General features: G+C 34.0%; 1 protein-coding gene across 2 annotated transcripts in view; it reads left to right on the top strand.

Annotated features, from left to right (window-relative positions):
- The window catches only part of MTREX (Mtr4 exosome RNA helicase), a 111,349-nt gene that overhangs the window by 23,482 nt on the left and 69,373 nt on the right, over positions 1 to 18,494 (top strand). For both annotated transcript variants that reach the window (XM_003925848.4, XM_074385870.1), the window contains exons 6-14: positions 6,008 to 6,182; positions 7,318 to 7,408; positions 8,887 to 9,011; positions 10,044 to 10,142; positions 10,598 to 10,700; positions 12,543 to 12,674; positions 15,118 to 15,197; positions 16,397 to 16,507; positions 18,376 to 18,477. In XM_003925848.4, coding sequence (XP_003925897.1) covers positions 6,008 to 6,182; positions 7,318 to 7,408; positions 8,887 to 9,011; positions 10,044 to 10,142; positions 10,598 to 10,700; positions 12,543 to 12,674; positions 15,118 to 15,197; positions 16,397 to 16,507; positions 18,376 to 18,477 — 1,018 coding nt within the window. The remainder of the gene's footprint in view (positions 1 to 6,007; positions 6,183 to 7,317; positions 7,409 to 8,886; positions 9,012 to 10,043; positions 10,143 to 10,597; positions 10,701 to 12,542; positions 12,675 to 15,117; positions 15,198 to 16,396; positions 16,508 to 18,375; positions 18,478 to 18,494) is intronic.

Raw genomic sequence — 18,494 nt, 5'->3', positions numbered from 1 at the left:
GGTCTTATGTTTAAATCTTTAATCCATCTGGAGTTAATTTTAGTGTAAGGTGACAGGAAGGGGTCCATTTTCTGCTTTCTGCACATGGCTAGTCAGTTTTCCCAACATCATTTATTAAACAGGGAATCCTTTCCCTATTGCTTGTTTTTGTCAGGTTTGTCAAAGATCAGATGGTTGTAGGTGTGCGGTGTTGCTTCCAAGGCCTCTGTTCTGTTCCATTGGTCTGTGTGTCTGTTTTGGTACCAGTACCATGCTGTTTTGATTATGATAGCCTTGTAGTATAGTTTGAAGTTGGGCAGCATGATGCCTCCAGCTTTGTTCTTTTTGCTTAGGATTGTCTTGTCTATGGGGGCTCTCTTTTTTGTTTCCATATGAAGTTTAAGGTATTTTTTTTCCAGTTCTGTGAAGAATGTCATTGGTAGCTTGATGGGGTTAGCATTGAATCTATAAATTGCTTTGGGCAGTATGGTCATTTTCACCATGTTGATTCTTTTTAACCATGAGCATGGAATGTTTTTCCATCTGTTTGTGTCCTCTCTCATTTCGTTGAGCAGTGGTTTGTAGTTCTCCCTGAAGAGATCCTTTATAGCCTTTGTTAGTTGTATTCTTAGGTATTTCATTCTCTTTGTAGCAATTGTAAATGGGAGTTCACTCTTGATTTGGCTCTCTGTTTGTCTGTTATTGGTATATAGGAATGCTTGTGATTTCTGCACATTGATTTTTGTATCCTGAGACTTTGCTGAAGTTGCTTATCAGTTTAAGGAGATTTGGGGCTGAGATGATGGAGTTTTCTAAATATACAGTCATGTCATCTGCAAATAGAGACAGTTTGACTTTCTCCTTTTCTAATTGAATAGTCTTTATTTCTTTTTCTTGCTTGATTGCTCTAGCTAGAACTTCTAATACTTTATTGAATAGGAGTGGTGAGAGAGGGCATCCTTGTCTAGGGCCAGATTTCAAAGGGAATGCTTCCAGTTTTTGCCCATTCAGTATGATACTGGTTGTGGGTTTGTCATAAATAGCTTTTATTATTTTGTGATGTGTTCCGTCAATACCTAGTTTATTGAGAGTTTTTAGCATGAAGGGCTGTTGAATTTTGTCGAAGGCCTTGTCTGCATCTTTTGAGATAATCATGTGGTTTTTGTCTTTGGTTCTGTTTATGTGATGGATTACGGTTATGGACTTGTGTATGTTGAACCAGCCTTGCATCCCCAGGATGAGCCTACTTGATCGTGATAAATAAGCTTTTTGATGTGCTGTTGCACTTGGTTTGCCAGTATTTTATTGAAGACTTTTGCGTTGGTGTACATCATGTATATTCGCCCAAAGTTTTCTTTTTTAGTTGAGTCTCTGCCAGGTTTTGGTATCAGGATGATGCTGGTCTTATAAAATGAGTTAGAAAGGATTCCCTCTTTTTGTATTGTTTGGAATAGTTTCAGAAGGAATGGACCCAGCTCCTCTTTGTACATCTGATAGAATTTGGCTGTGAACCCATCTGGACCTTGGGTTTTTTTGGTTGGTAGGCTATTGATTGCTGCCTCAACTTCATCCCTTGTTATTGATCTATCCAGGGTTTCAACTTCTTCCTGGTTTAAGCTTGGGAGGGTGTAAGTGTCCAGGGATTTATCCATTTCTTCCAGATTTACTGGTTTGTGTGCATAGAGTTGTTTGTAGTAATCTCTGATGGTAGTTTGTGTTTCTGTGGAATCAGTGGTGATATTCCCTTTATCATTTTGCATGTATTTGATTCTTCTCTCTTTTCTGTTAGTCTGGCTAGCCATCTATTTTGTTGATCTTTTCAAAAAACTGGCTCCTGGATTCATTGATTTTTTTTTTTGAAGGGTCTTTTGTGTCTCTGTCTCCTTCAGTTCTGCTCTGATCTTAGTTATTTCTTGTCTTCTGCTAGCTTTTGAGTTTTTTTGATCTTGCTTCTCTGGCTCTTTCAATTTTGATGATAGGGTGTTGATTTTAGATCTTTCCTGGTTTCTCATGTAGGCATTTATTGCTATAAATTTCCCTCTAGACACTGCTTTAAATGTGTCCCAGAGATTCTGGTAAGTTGTGTCTTCGTCCTGGTTGGTTTCGAAGAACATCTTTAGTTCTGCCTTTATTTCATTGTTTATCCAGTCGACACTCAGAAGCTAAGTTTTTCAGTTTCCAAATAGTTTTGCATATATAACTGAGTTTCTTAATTCTGAGTTCTGATTTTGATTGCGCTGTGGTCTGACAGACTGTTCATTATGATTTCCATTCCTTTGCATTTGCTGAGGAGTAATTTGCTTCCAATTATGTGGTCAATTTCAGAGTAAGTGTGATGTGGTGCTGAGAATAATGTATATTCTGTGGATTTGGGGTGGAGCTTTCTGTAAATGTCTGTTAGGTCTACTTGGTCCAGCTCTCCATTCAAGTCCTGGATGTGCTTGTTAATTTTCTGTCTCGTTGATCTGTCTAATATTGACAGTGGAGTGTTGAAGTCTCCCACTATTGTGTGGGAGTCTAAATCTGCTTTTAGGACATTAAGAACTTGCTTTATGTATCTGCATGCTCCTGTATTGGGGGCATATATATTTAGGATACTTAGCTCTTCTTACTGGATTGATCCTTTTACCATTATGTAATGCCCTTCTTTGTCTCTTTTCATCTTTGTTGGTTTGAAGTCCATTTTATCAGAGACTAGGATTGCATCCCTTGCTTTTTTTTGTTCTCCATTTGCTTGGTAAATCTTCCATCTCTTTATTTTGAGTCTATGTGTGTTTTTGCACATGAGATGGGTTTCCTGAATACAGCAAACTAATACGTCTTGACTTTTTATCCAATTTGCCAGTCTGTGTCTTTTGATTGGGGTATTTAGGCCGTTTACATTCAATGTTAATATCGTTATGTGTGAATTTAATCCTGCCATTTTGTTACTGCCTGGTTTTCTTGCCCATTATAGAGACAGGGTTGCATTATGTTGACCACGATGGTCTCAATCTCTTTACCTAGCGATCCACCCGCTTTGGCCTCCCAAAGTTCTGGGATTATAGGCATGAGCCACCACGCCCTGCCCAAGTGTGTGTGTGTGTGTGTGTGTGTGTGTGTGTGTGTATGTGTGTGTGTGTGTGTGTGTGTGTGTATATACATATATATATATATATATATATATATATATATATATATTTTTTTTTTTTTTTTTTTTTTCTTTTTTTTTGGGACAGTCTCGCTCTGTCACCAGCTGCCAGGCTGGAGTACAGTGGCGCAATCTCAGCTCACTGCAACCTTCGCCTCCTGGATTCAAGCAGTTCTCCTGCCTCAGCTTCCTGAGTAGCTGGGACTATAGGCATGCACCACCATGCCCAGCTAATTTTTGTATTTTTTTAGTAGAGATGGTGTTTCACCATGTTGGCCAGGATGGTCTTGGTCTCTTGACCTCGTGATCCACCTGCCTTGGCCTCCCGAAGTGCTGGGATTACCAGTGTGATCCACTGTGCTTTGAGTAGAAATTTCTTGAGGATTTAGATAATTCTTTATGTTTAATATAAGTGTTTATAAATCTATAAAGTTTCCCTCTTAGTACTACTTAAAATGCATCCTATAAACTTTGATAATACTGTGTTTCATTTTCATTTAATTCACTTTTTCATTTCTCTTTTGATTTCCTCATATGTTGTTTACTTTTCAAACGTGATTTTCCATATACTTGGCCATTTGTTGTTTCTAATTTAATTTGTGCTTAGAGAAGATACTTTATGAAATGTCAATAATTTAATATAGTGATTGATATGGTTGGACTCATATTTGTCTTTTGTTGTTTTGTGGGTCTTTTGGTATATTTCTCATGTTTTTTTGATCCTTGGTTTTCCTCCTTTACTGCTTTCTATTTTGTTTAACAAATATCTTTTAGTGTACCAGTTTAATTTCTCTTTTGACTTCTTAGCTTTCTTTATTTGATTTATGTTTTTAGTGGCTGTTCTATTTAGGGCTTACAGTATGCATATTTAACTAAATCACAATCACAATTTCTGTAAATTATTGAAAACTTGCTCTGATATTCTCATTTTTGTACTACTTAATGTCCTATATATTTCAACTGCATATGCTGTAAATCTAGTAATACAGTATTTGTAACACAATATAATCATTGCTTTAAATCATGTTATGTTTCTAAAAATATTAAATGAACATACATAGTCTTGATTGTTCTGTTTTATGGTATGGTTTCCTTTCAGTTTGAAGGTCTTTTAATAAATATTTCTTGCATAGTAGTTTTATTTTGCTTTCATTTTTGAAGTAGATATAGAGTTGCTGGTTGACAGTTTTTTTTTTCTTAACATCATTCTGTTGATAATTGTTTCATTCTACTCCATTGTTTCTGATAAGAAGTAAGCCTTAATTATGTTGTTCTCTTTTATGTGCTGAGTTTTTCTGTTTCAACTCTTCTAAGCCTCTCTTTGCCTTTGTCATTTTCCAGTTTAACTATGATGTTTCTAAGTATAGTTCTTTTTCATTTTTTCCTGATGTGTTAACTGAGCTTCTTGGATCTCTAGATTAATGTCTTTTAAACATATGAAGTGTTTTATTGTTAATTTTTCTATTTTTTTCATACCTTTTTCTAATTTTGGAATTTCCATTGGGATACTTGAGGATGTCTTGCAGATCTCTGAGTGTCTCTTATTTTTCTTCTGTTTCTCTCTTTAGATTTGATAGTTTATCTCAATTTATCTTCATGTTCATGAATAACACTTTTCTCATCACAGATGTGCTTATGAGCCCATCTAGACAGTTTTTCCTTTTGATTGTTAATCTGTAGACTATCTTTTTGTTTGAGACAGAGTCTCACTCTGATGCCCAGGCTGGAGTACAGTGACGTGATTTTGGCTCACTACAACCTCTGCCCCCTGGGTTCAAGCAGTTCTCTTTCCTGAGCCTCCCAAGTAGCTTGGATTACAAATGTACACCATCACATCCGACTAATTTTTGTGTTTACTAGAGACAAGATTGCCCCATATTGGCCAGGCTGGTCTCAAACTCCTGGCCTCATGTGATCCAACCACCTCAGTCTCCCTAAGTGCTGAGATTATAGGTGTGAGCCACTGCACCCGGCCTAATCTGTAGACTTTCCATTTGATTATGTTGTTAATAGTTTTGGTTTCTTTGTTGAGGTAGTCCGTTTCTTATGACTGCTTCTTTTTTCCTACATATGGATCATACTTTGCTGTTTCTTTTTATATCTTGCAATTCTTTCTTGAAAAGTTTAGATAACGTATGTAGCATTTCTATATTTTCTTTTTATGTATCTCTCTCATAATTCATATATGATGTTCGGACAACATCTGATTTTTTAAAAATTGCTTATTTCACTATTTTGGGGGTTGGCTGGGATGAATGTCATTTTTATTTCCCCAGACACATCATAGTAAGGCTGCTAGGTGCAGGAACTGAACTTTAAGGAGGATCTACTATAATGTTAAGTTTAATGCTGATACCATTGTCTATATTTAAAGAAAAACAAACAAAACTGCTCTATTGTGTTCTGTTAATAGCTATAGAAAATCTTTTCCATAATCAGAACCTACTATAATTTTCAGAGTACTGGTTAACTGTTACATGTGGGAAAAGAATACATATTAACTTACTTGTGAAACTTGGGGAAGAAATACTTCATTTTCCAGGGACTGTAAGCACTTTATTGTTTGTGTATGTATAAACTCACAGACAGAGGCTCTAAACTTTTTGAGGCCCATCTTAGAACCAAACATGTTTTCCTTGCAATAAATAGGGTAACTGTTAGTAATCTATTGGTATTAGCAATTTAGTTGCATTAACTCTGAATGAACAGAGTTCATTTATAAGTTATAATTATAATTTATTATAATTAATAGCATAATAGGTATGGTGTTAATGTTCTTCAGAGTCCATTCAAGATAAGTAATTTAGGAAAATTTGAACACAATTTAAATATTAACAGAATTTTGAAAGTCATAATGTAATGGAAAAGTTTTATGATTATTTATTTTCACACTTTTAGGTATGCCATTGCATTGGCTTTAAGGGAAAAACAGCGTGTAATATTTACCAGCCCAATTAAGGCTCTGAGTAACCAGAAATACCGTGAAATGTATGAAGAATTTCAAGATGTTGGTCTGATGACTGGTGATGTTACTATTAATCCTACAGCATCTTGTCTTGTTATGACCACAGAGGTAATTGATATAGTGCCTCATCTGACTTTTCCTTTTGAATTAAATTCAGTTAGAACATGTAATGTTTTATTGGTTGCTCTACTTAAAGTATAATACTTTATTTTCTGATTAGACTTAGGCAAAATGGATAAAATTTATCTTAAAATGTTCTGATTACATTTCAAAATTATTCTTTATTTGCCTCATAGATACATTTTTCTTCAAGTATTTTTAAAGTTTATTACTTTTAGTGACATGAAAATATTTTATTGGTTTTGTATACATAGTTTTAAGGATTTGAAAGTATAGTTTTATAGAAATAGTGGCTCTTCATTTCATGTGATTTTTTTTTTTTTCTATATCTGAGTGTTGATACGAGGAGATGAATTTTTTAAAGAGTACAATATTATGTTTACCTTCTCCCATAATTGCAGTTAAGTTTTGCATATACTTATAATATCTTACATTTTGGACATGACTAGCTATCTTTACTTAGTATTTTTGTACATACTTTAATTATATCTTTGCATTTTCCAAGGATATGGTACAATGGTGAGCATAAATTAGTTTCTGGTTTGGACAACCAGCCAAAGGCATTGCTCACTTTTTATTTTGTTGCCTCATGAAAATTTATTTTCCATTTTCAAACTTTCCTTCATCTGTGGAAGGTTTTCTTTAACTTCAAAAATTAGGATAACAATTGCCAGGAAGTATCCATATTCTTAAGAAAATAAGGCAGAAAAAAATGGGCAAACATTCAGGGATGATCCAGTGTTTTGAATAGAGGATAATTTAGGTTGCAGTTACATATTTTAGAAAGTATGAATCTTGGGACGGTGCCGTGTATATAAAGAAGTTGTGTCATATTCTAGATACATGGACAGTAGGGGTGATAATTCTGTCTGTGGATTGTATCTGTTGAGTAACTGTTTTGAAGCTATTTATTTTTTATGAGAAAAAGAATATACAATATAATATATACAATAATAAATATTACTTTAATTTTGTTAAATAGTAATTTCTCTAACCCCTTAAAATTATTTTAATATTTTCATTTAATAATATTCACAACTCCTTGTTGGAAAAAACAACTTTTGTTTAACTGTTAGTTGCTATGAGAATATCCAACTAAATAAATCTTTTATTTTTTCTTTAGATTTTGAGAAGTATGCTGTACAGAGGTTCTGAAGTTATGCGAGAAGTTGCTTGGGTTATATTTGATGAAATTCATTATATGAGAGATTCAGGTATGTTCAGAGTTGAAATATATATCATATATTTCCCTTCAGAATGACATTAGGAATTTTGAAAAAGTTATTGTTAAATTTCACCTCTAGTTTTTGTGTAGGTAGAGTTCTAATAAGCTGTTAATTCTTTATTTTTTATTTGTTTTTATTTTTGAAACAGAGTTTCACTCTGTTGCCCAGGTTGGAGTGCAGTACTGGGATCATGGTTCGCTGCAGTCTTGATCTCCTACCTCAGCTCCCCACATAGCTGGGACAACAGGCATGCGCCACCACACCTGGCTAATTTTTATTTATTAGTAGAGATGGCATCTCACAATGTTGTGCAGCAGGTTTTGAACTCCTGGACTCAGGTGATCCTCCCATCTTGGCCTCCCAAAGTACTGGGATTACAGGCATGAGCCACCGCCCAGCCTTGCTTTCAAGTACAGCTCCTTAAATAGTAACTTTTGCTGGGTGAGAAATGCAAATTCAAACAAAGCAAAAGGAATTAAAGCTGACGTGCTTCTTAACAGAGAGCTTACCAGTAGATCTAAAGTTACAGAATTTCTAAAATTCTGGCTTTCAAAGTTAACTTTCCTAAGTTTTATTTAGTTTAGTAACTATGAAATACATGTTTATGGTAAAAAAAATAAATAAAAAGTGAGGATTATGAAATGAAAATGAACAAAAAGGAAAACTTACAAAAGTCCCTTAGGCTGTTACATTATCGTAATGAAAAAGTAAGTATGCTTGGAATTTTTAGGGTGCTGGCAGGCTAACATTAACAAACATATTGAAAGTTAAATGTTTATATGTACACAAAGTAAGATTTGGTTTTTATTTAAACTTACTAAATCAGCCTGTATTTATGGAGAAAGTAATATAATTTAAGAAATCATTTACCCTTTGAATATTTCACCCTTTTCGAATTTATGAAATTGAGCTCTTAACAGAGTTATTTTGGTTTTAGAATCAGAAATTCTTTGTTGATTTGTTTTTTTTAGGAGGGAAGCTGTCAAACTGATTTTTCTGGCTTTTTCCATTTTAATAAAAATGACTTAGTTTTATCATTCATGAAGTCTTTCTTTCATCTCCAAAAGAACATGAGGGTAATTTGAGTGAACAAAGCCATCTGGAATAGTAATAGTATGTTCTAAATTTGTTGACAACTTTCTACAAGTCAGTAACCACTACTTTTCAATGTGAAATAGAAATAATGTTCCACTGCCTTGTCATTGAGGCTCTTAGGTTATTTGGAAAGATTCACCCTGGAATTACTCTTTGTAGGCTATTTCAGAGTACATTGTATTTATAGGAGTTAGTCTACTAATTTTCTACTGGATAGATTAATGGTGAGAAGTAGTTTTCAGTAAGGTTCTGTGGCTTAAAGTATTCTTGGGTAAAGTCTGCATTTCTAACAACAAAGCTTCAGAGAATATAATTTTAGATACTATCGCAGAGTGACACTGTAGTCCAAGGTGTATATTAATTTTTTTCAGAACGTGGTGTAGTATGGGAAGAAACTATTATTTTGCTTCCTGATAACGTCCACTATGTCTTTCTTTCGGCTACTATTCCAAATGCCCGACAGTTTGCTGAATGGATTTGCCATTTACATAAACAGGTATTTTTTCCTCCTTTTTTGATGTCTTCAATATTCAAAATGTTACAGATCGGCCTTGCTCTACTCTCCCTGTGCTTTTTTCCTGATGTTGTCCAAAATAAACATTTTAATGTTAAACTACTTCTGAAATCAAGCAACTTATCAAAATTAACCGACTGGCTTTTTAGAAATGTTGATTTCTGAGCCCCATCTCAAACCCACTATATCTAAATCTCAGGGAACAGCGCTCCAATTTTCAAAATTTCCCAGGTTGATCCTGATGATCTGCCAGGTTTAGAAACTACTGCATTTGCTCAGTTATCCATGAGTGCACAGAATTTCCCCTAATGTCTTAGTGCCAGGAAAAGCTAGACATCTCTTGAGCATTTGATTTGATTTTTCTCATGTAAATACAAACTTTTTACTGACTGTTTCTGTTTTGCCCTTCTAGTCTGATTTTGGCATCTGTATAGGCTTGTAACAGGCATTTGAATTTATTCTTGCTTTCGTTTTTCTGCCGTTAATTTTCCTTTGCAGTGATATTCTCATGAACTTACCTGTTTATAAGCTCTCTGATAATGTTTTTGTGACATTGCCGCATATCGCTTCTGTAGGATGGAAACCCAGCGGATCTTGAGAAGCTAGATCAACCTACTGCTTCAGGTTTTGAAAAGCCTGGGTGGGGCAGGAAAGTTCCATTTTAACCCACGAATCCTTTTTATCACCATACTCCTCCTCCATAGAAAAATAAACATCTTTCAGTAATTATAGCATCCCAGGGCTAGGTTTGGGTAATTGATGCTCAGATCATATATTTGGCCATGGTTAGGGGATGAGTAAGTTGGGAAGATAGTAGTATAATTTCATAAACCTAAATTTTCCACATTTTTCTCGTCCTTGGCTTTTAGTGAATTTTTTTGAAGTGTTTTCTTTTTGAAATGTTGAATTTATTACTTTATTTTCTTAAGATCTTTTAGGTTGGAGTAAGATACAGTTTTATTTTGCAGAAACAAAATTTTGTATGTTTAATTATTTATTTATTTCTTTTTACAGCCTTGTCATGTAATTTACACAGATTATCGGCCCACTCCATTGCAACACTACATTTTTCCAGCAGGGGGAGATGGTCTGCATCTTGTGGTTGATGAAAATGTAAGAGAGAATTGTCATTTTAAAATCTGTAATGTCATGGTTTATTGTTAATACCTTTTTAAAAAAAAATTTGAATTAGAGAAGAATGTCAGACATCCATTTGTTTGTCTTAGTTTCAATCAGTCAATCTTGATTTTTTGTGTGTGTTTGTTATTTGAGGCTTGTGTTTTTCTTTTGCATGAATCAGATTTCCCTCCTTTCCCACTATTTAAAAATGCCTAGAGAAGAGGGGCTCTGGACATGTTTCAGATATCTTGTATTTTGCTTTTCTCCATTTTTTTTGCTACTTCTTTTTCACCTTTTAATAGCTCTTACCACAGATCATGTTTGAACCATATTAGTGGCTTTCATTATTACACCAAATTATTTTTACTTGAGGAATCCTATGTACGAAAAATGTTTGAATTATGATTAAGTATTAGTGAAGTTACACAGAAAAAAATTTGTGATTCCAGGGTGACTTCAGAGAAGATAATTTTAATACTGCAATGCAAGTGCTTCGAGATGCAGGTGATTTGGCCAAAGGAGACCAGAAAGGGCGGAAAGGAGGAACAAAAGGTAATTTGGAACTTTGTTTTGAAAGAATTTTACATGTAAATTGTATATTCAGATTACTCTGACATTTTTTGTCTTAGTTTTTTTCTCAACAAGTTATGTAAAGATCTAGATGGTATATGATAAAATTGGATAAATATTAATTTTTTTGTATGACATTAAGTATAATTTACATACTATAGAATTCACCCACCTAAAGTATATAATTCAGTAGTCTTTAGTATGCTTACAGAGTTGTGCAGCCATCACCACTGTCTAGTTCCAAAACATTTTCGTGAACCCAAAAAATTCTGTACACATTAACAGTTATTCTCCGTTTTCCCCCAACCTTTCCCTTCTCACGCTCCAGACGTAGCTAATTACTAGCCTGTTTTTCATCTCTATGGCTTTGCCTTGTTTCTACATTTCATATGTTTGGAGTGACTGGCTTCTTTGACTTAATGTAATGTTTTCAAGGTTTGTTCATTTTATTATTTTATTTTATTTTATTTTATTTTATTGAGAACTGAGTCTCACTGTGTCACCTAGGCTGCAGTGCAATGGTACAATCTTGGCTCACTGTAACCTCCACCTCCTGAGTTCAAGTGATTCTCCTGCCTCAGCCTCCCAAGTGGCTGGGAATATAGGCCTGCCTACCACCACACCTGGATAATTTTTTTTTTTTTTTAGTGGAGATGGGGTTTCACCATGTTGGCCAGGCAGGTCTAGAACTCCTTACCTGAAATGATCTGCCCACCTTGGCCTCCCAAGTAATGGGATTATAGGTGTGAGCCACTACGCCTGGCTGGTTCGTTCATTTTATGCTATATGTACTCATTCCTTTTCATGGTTAAATAACATTCCGTTGTATAGATACACCACATTTTGTTTCTCCATTCATCATTGATTGGATGGACTTTTGGGTTGTTTCCAGTTTTAGACTGTTAGGAATGCTGCTATAAACATTGATGCATTTACTATTTAATACAAGCTTTTGTGTGAACAGGTGTTTTCTTCTGGATATATACCTAGGAGTGGCATTGCTGGGCCATATGGAAAGTCTATGTTTAGCCTTTTGAGGAACTGCCAAAGTATTTTCCAAAGTGGCTATACCATTTTACATTCCCATCAGGAATGTGTGAGGGTTCTGTTTTCTCTATATCCTTTGTATCACCATATTCTTCTTGCATAGAAACAGAGGCATCTTTCTGTAATTACAGCATCTCTGGGCTAGATAATGGGTAATTGAAACGCAGATTGTGTATTTTGCCCTGATTTCCTGATTGGAACGATGGTAGTATAATTTGATAGACCAAATTTTTTCACGTATAATTTTTCCACAATACTTAGTATTATATGTGTCTGGTTATAATCATCCTATCAGATGTGAAGTGATATATTAATGTCATTTCAATTTACATTTCCCTGGTGGCTAATGATGTTGAACATTTTTTCATGTGCCTATTGGCCATTTGCATATCCCTTCTCTATTTTAAAATTAAGTTATTTTATTTTTGTTGTTGAATTATGATAGTTCTTTACATATTCTGGATATTGGACCCTTTTCAGATAGATTTTTTGCAAATATCTCCCCCCATTCTGTTTGGGGTTGTCTTTTTACTTTATTGATGGTGTCCATGAAATCACAGAATTTTTTTCACTTTGATGAAGTCCAGTTCATGGATTTTTTTTTTCTTATGTTAGTTATGCTTTTGTTGTCATATATCTAAGAATTCTTTGTCTAACCCAAGATCATGAAGATTTATTTCTATATTTTCTTTTAAAAATGTTACAGTTTTAGCTTTTAAATTTAGATCTGTGATCTATTTTGAGTTAATTTTGGTATGTTGTTTACTCTTTTTGCAGGACCATCAAATGTGTTCAAAATTGTGAAGATGATTATGGAAAGAAATTTCCAACCTGTGATTATTTTCAGTTTTAGCAAGAAAGATTGTGAAGCCTACGCACTTCAAATGACCAAATTAGATTTCAACACAGGTACTACATCATTTTGGTATCATTTTAATGTTATGTGAAAATGAGTGTAAAATATATTTCTAGTAATATTTTTATCTGTTATATATTACTAGGATATGCCATTCACCTTACACTAACAGCAGTACTCAGTACATTTGTAAAAGCTTTAAAGGCCCTTGACTTACACTTTTTTTTCTTTCTTCACCTTTTATTGAAAGATATGAGTACCTTGTTCTTAAAATTTGGAGAACCCTATGAAAAATATTAGAATCATGCTTTCTTATACTTTGTTACTGTAAGCTTCTCAGTTATTGTGGTTATCTATTTGACCACTTACAGGTAGATCTCATAGCTTTGTTAGACTACCTTCTATATAGAAAATACCATGCTTCGTTCTCACTGAAGTCTAAACCAGGAAGACCTTCTAGCAAATTGGTAAATTATTTCTATACATTAATTGCAAAAGTAATTCACTTAAAGTCACACAGTTAATATAGTAGCACAACCTGGCTGTCTTAGTCTGTTTCGTGTTTCTGTGACAGAATAGCTGAGACCAGGTGTATTAGTCCGTTTTTCTCCTGCTGATAAAGACATACCCAAGACTGTGCAATGTACAAAGAAAAGAGGTTTAATGGACTCACACAGTTACACTTGGCTGGGGATACCTCACAATCATGGTGGAAGGCAAGGAGGAGCAAGTCACATCTTACACTGTGTGGCGGAAGACAAAGAGAGAGAGCTTGTGCAGGAAAACTCCCATTTTTAAAAGCATCAGATCTTGTGAGAGTTAGTTATGACTATCACGAGAACAACACAGGAAAGACCTGCCCCCGTGATTCAGTCATCTCCTACCACTTCCCTCCCACAACACATGGGAATCATGGGAGCTACAAGATGAGTTTTGGGTGGGAACACAGAGCCAAACCATATCACTAGGTAATTTATGAAAGGCAGAAATTTATTTCTTATAGTTCGAGAAGCTGGAAATCCAAGGTGAGGGAACCACCACATCTAGTGAGAACCTTTTTTGTCATGGAATCCCATGGGTGAAGACAGTAAGGCAAGAGAGCATGAAAGAGCAAAGAGTGGGAGAAGGGGGCCGAACTCATCTTTTTATCAGGAACCCATACCAGTGATAGCTAACCCACTTCTTTGATAAAGGTATTAATCCATTCATGAGGGCTCTGTCTTTTAAAGGCCCTACCTCTCAATACTGCTGTGTTGTGGATTAAGGGGTCAGCACATTAACTTTACAGGGACACATTCAAACCACACCACTGGCCAAGAACTGCAGTGTGCTGAATACCAACCCGATTGTCTTTCAACTCTTGCTTTTTACATATGTAATTCAGTACAGTGAAAAGTAAATAATACCTTAAGTCATCCAAATTTAAATTTCAGTTGTATTGTTTTCTTTATCAAGGCAGATTTTGTTCATTTTATCTGTGCATTTTAAAGCTAATTCCTACTTTTCCATGAGTAAAAGTAAAAATGACAGGTAGACAACATAGTCTCCTAAAGCCAATAATATTTTGGTTTTTTGTGATGGAATTGTTCTGCTCATAAATGTTTTCTCTTACCTACCAGTGCCAAATAAACTTAAAAGTTGCAGGGTTGCATACTGATTAATGTAACAGATATTTATTCAATTTAACAAATATTTATTCAGTACCTATTATTTGATAGACACTGTACAAGAAGGCAGTGCAGTGGTTAAGAAAGAGCATGGGCTCTGGAATTGTTATTCTCACAGTTAATAGAAGTGCTAATTATTAAAAACTAGCTTCACTTTACTTAGTAGTAAATGTAGATAATAATAGTTCCTGTGTCCTGTAATTGTTAGACTTAAATGTTGTATATAAAGCAGCAGTTGTGGTTATTGTTATTATTTTTGTAAGATTTTATTTATTATTTTTGTAAGATATTATTTTTGTAAGATTTTTTTCATGATTAGGTCTACTAGATATGTTTTGAAAGGCAGAGATTATATTGATTATGTAGTAATTTTTATCTACTTTCTCCTTGACCATCTTAAATGCCAGCTCTTTACTTTTGCTCTTTAAAGACATTTTTCCCTCCCGAGACAGGGTATTGCCGGGACTGGAGTGTAGTGGCGCAATCATGGCTCACTGCAGCCTCAACCTCCTGGCTCACTGCAGCCTCAACCTCCTGGGCTCAGGTGGTCCTCCTGTCTCAGCCTCTCAAGTAGCTGGGACTACAGCTGTGCACCACAATGCCTGGCTAATTTTTTTGTATTTTTTGTAGAGACAGGGCTTTGCCATGTTGCTCAGGCTGTTCTCAAACTCCTGGCCTCAAGCCAGCCACCTGCCATGGTCTCTCTACGTGCTGGGATTATAAATTTGAGCCACCACGCCTGGCCTTTAGACTCTTATTCTTTGTAGTGTGTGAAGTTTGGTATCACTGACTCATTTTGATATTTCTGTAACCTTGAATTTTCTCCTAGATGAAGAAAAGAAGATGGTGGAAGAAGTATTCAGTAATGCAATTGATTGCTTATCCGATGAAGATAAAAAACTCCCTCAGGTGAGTTTTCAGTTTTCAGTAGTTGCATATATTCACTTTACATTGCTTGGTTATCACACTTTTCACACACTGCAGCATATATGTTGTGATATGCACTTAAATGATACTTTGACTTGTACTTTAAACTTCAAAAAGGCAATAGGAAGAAAGATTGCTTCCTAAAGGAACTTTTCTCTGAGAGCTAGCGTGGCATGAAAATTACTGCTAGTATTCTCAATATTATAGAATTTTTAATGCTAGTTTTAAGTCATTAACTTTTTTAATTCATAAGGCTACCACATAAAATAAGAGAGAACGCTTAATTAAAATCATGCTTTTAGTGCGGAATTTAACACACCTACTTTAGGCTTTAATCTGTTGTATTTTTGCTTTGACTGTTGAAATTGCATGAGAATTCTAAAATATTCTGATGCTTATGTGCCACTACCAGAAATCCTAATTTAGTTGGACTGATGTATATCCTGACATCAGAGTCTTTTAAAGGCTTCTCAGGTGATTCTCCCCTGCATCCAAAGCTGAGAAATACTGCTTTAGAGTGGTATGAAAGTTTTGTTAGGTGAAGGGAGATCATACTCTGCTTTACAGATGAATGCTTTGATTTTTAAGGGATTTTCCATAAGACTGTGGTAACATGTTTCTTGCTATTTTAAAAGGATTTGTAATGTATAAACTTTTTTATAGTTTTCCTTCATGACTGAATTATTAGTATCTAAGGACCGAGCCATGACTTTATACATCTTTGTTATCATTTCTAATAGTATTTAATGACATTTGATAGATTGTTAGAGAATTCTTCAATAATTGATTTATTTTTATATTAAGTACATATTCATGCCAAATCTGGGTTATAGTGATTCATTTTTTGGGAGTTTTAGTTGCCAGTATCTTTTCTACAGGCAAAAACTCTTCCCCCATAACATATACTTTTTTTTGAGACAATGAAGTGGTGCCGGAAAACTTAAGGCAGCAAAGCATTTGTAAAGTATATTTACAATACGCCTTTCGTATGAACTAGGCTAGAATTATATTGAATTTAATAATCTGTGAGAATAGAGGTTTGAGTTTTGCTCTATTCTGGAAAGACTTTATTAAGTTTTTTTTTTAGAGAGAAAGCATTCTTTACTCATTTATTTTTCTTGATTAACATTTTAAAATTCCTTTTCTCATATCATAAAATCAATGTTATTCCAAAATCACAGGTAGAACATGTACTTCCTCTTTTGAAGAGGGGGATTGGTATTCACCATGGTGGTTTACTTCCTATTTTGAAAGAAACTATAGAAATTCTCTTTTCTGAAGGATTGATAAAGGTATGGTTTTATTTCTATTTTTATACCCCAAAATTGTATTGTATGAAGAGTTTGAAAATTATAGAGAACATTGTTTATAGACGGGTGTGTGTGTTTTTAACAAGGCTTAATGGAATGACTTAAATATAATAATGAACTTGATTTTGAACATGTAATAATTTTAGCATAACATCATATATAAAAATCAAGTTCGTTTAATTTATTAAACATCAAGTTTATTAATAAATGAACTTGATTTTTATATATGATGTAAAATTAAAACTTGGAGTATAGGTAAAAAAAATCATTTGTTTTCTTTCTTAAAGGATGTAGTGGTAACACTATTGGATAACACAGTGTTGCAGAAGGTTTATTTAATTACTAAACCTGGGGTTGATTTGATAAGTAAACTTCTTTCTACATGCAGAATAAAAGGATTAGTTTAGAGAAGACAAGGAAATTGCTGGTTAGACTTAGGAAAGAGAGTTTTTAGAATATTGTAATTTAAAACAAAGAGCATTGATTTAATTTTTTAAAATGATACTGACATCTCTGCCGAGAAAGGGGATATTAAAAATGAGAAACAATATTAAAAATGTAATCATATGTTTATATATCACTCATACTTTTTTTTTTTTTTTTTTTTTTTTGAGGCATAGTCTTGCTTCATCACCCAGGCTGGAGTGCAGTGGCTCCTCTGCCTCCTGGGTTCAAGCAATTATTCTCCTGCCTCAGCCTCCCAAGTAGCTGGGACTACAGGATTTTATTTATTTTTATTTTTTAGTAGAGTTGGAGATTTCACCATGTTGGCCAGGCTAGTCTTGAACTCCTGACCTTAAGTGATCCTCCCACCTCAGCCTCCCGAAGTGCTAGGATTACTATAGTCTATGATGCCCAGCCTCATACATTATTTTATGTTTACAAATTATTAAAATTTTAAAAATCATATGTGAGGTTTATCATGAGAATCTCAGCAATAAGTAGTATATTTAAGATAAATGTACTTAAAGAACATATGTATTTGAAGTCATTTAGATTAAGAATTAGTCAATATTTATATCTAGATCCTGGTATGTTCCTTCTAGATTGTGTATTTTGCTGAGCCCCACATTTTTTTTAAAGAATCTTTTAAAAAATATACAAGCAATACTTGTTCATTGTAAAATTCAAATAGAGTAATTGTATGTAAAGTAAAAAATGAAAGATCATCCCATCACTTACCAGAAATATCTACTAATATATGTACAAACAATGCATTAGTCATTTTGTGAACAACAAAAAAAGTTATACTGCCTGCGTTATATAATTTCATCATGTCTGATCCTTCATTCTTTTTAATGGATGAATAATATTCTATAAAAATGATGAACTAACATATTTTACTTCTAACAATGAGAATTTAGTACTTCAGTGACTACCTATACGTATATTGTTTTGTGCCTAAACCACTGTTTTTGTTGGTCTTAGAAGTTAATATAACGAATCACTGATTCTAGTCTTCCTTAAGAAATCACCTAATACTGAAGTGGTCCTCAAAATCACTACATCATCAGTTGCAAAGGCCAGGAAATTTGTCTGTGTTTAGAAAAATATTCTATAGCCTAAAGCTTTGTTTGTAAGACCAGTGTGTATTCTCTCTAGTTGCCACTCTTAGAATTGAAGAAAGTATGTTTTCCCTGAATTAGCAAATTTCTGGGCTATGAGGGACATTAAATGTTAATTAATAATTTTATATATAAAATACAAAATATGTTTGAGAATAGCATATTGGTTTTTTTTTTGTAGGGTCTCATTAATAAATAATTTTAAAGATGAATAATACATTTACTTAAAAATTATAAAACTAGCTTAAAATACATGTTTAATTATAGAATTACTTATTTACTTAGGCCTTATTTGCCACGGAGACCTTTGCTATGGGAATTAACATGCCAGCTAGAACTGTTTTATTTACAAATGCCCGCAAATTTGATGGGAAGGATTTCCGATGGGTAAGTAAAGCAATTCA

This window comes from Saimiri boliviensis, chromosome 1 (assembly GCF_048565385.1).
Source record: "Saimiri boliviensis isolate mSaiBol1 chromosome 1, mSaiBol1.pri, whole genome shotgun sequence".
Classification (NCBI taxonomy): Eukaryota; Metazoa; Chordata; class Mammalia; order Primates; family Cebidae; genus Saimiri; species Saimiri boliviensis.
The sequence above is the reverse complement of the archived record's forward strand: the minus strand, read 5'-3'. Positions and strand labels throughout refer to the sequence as shown.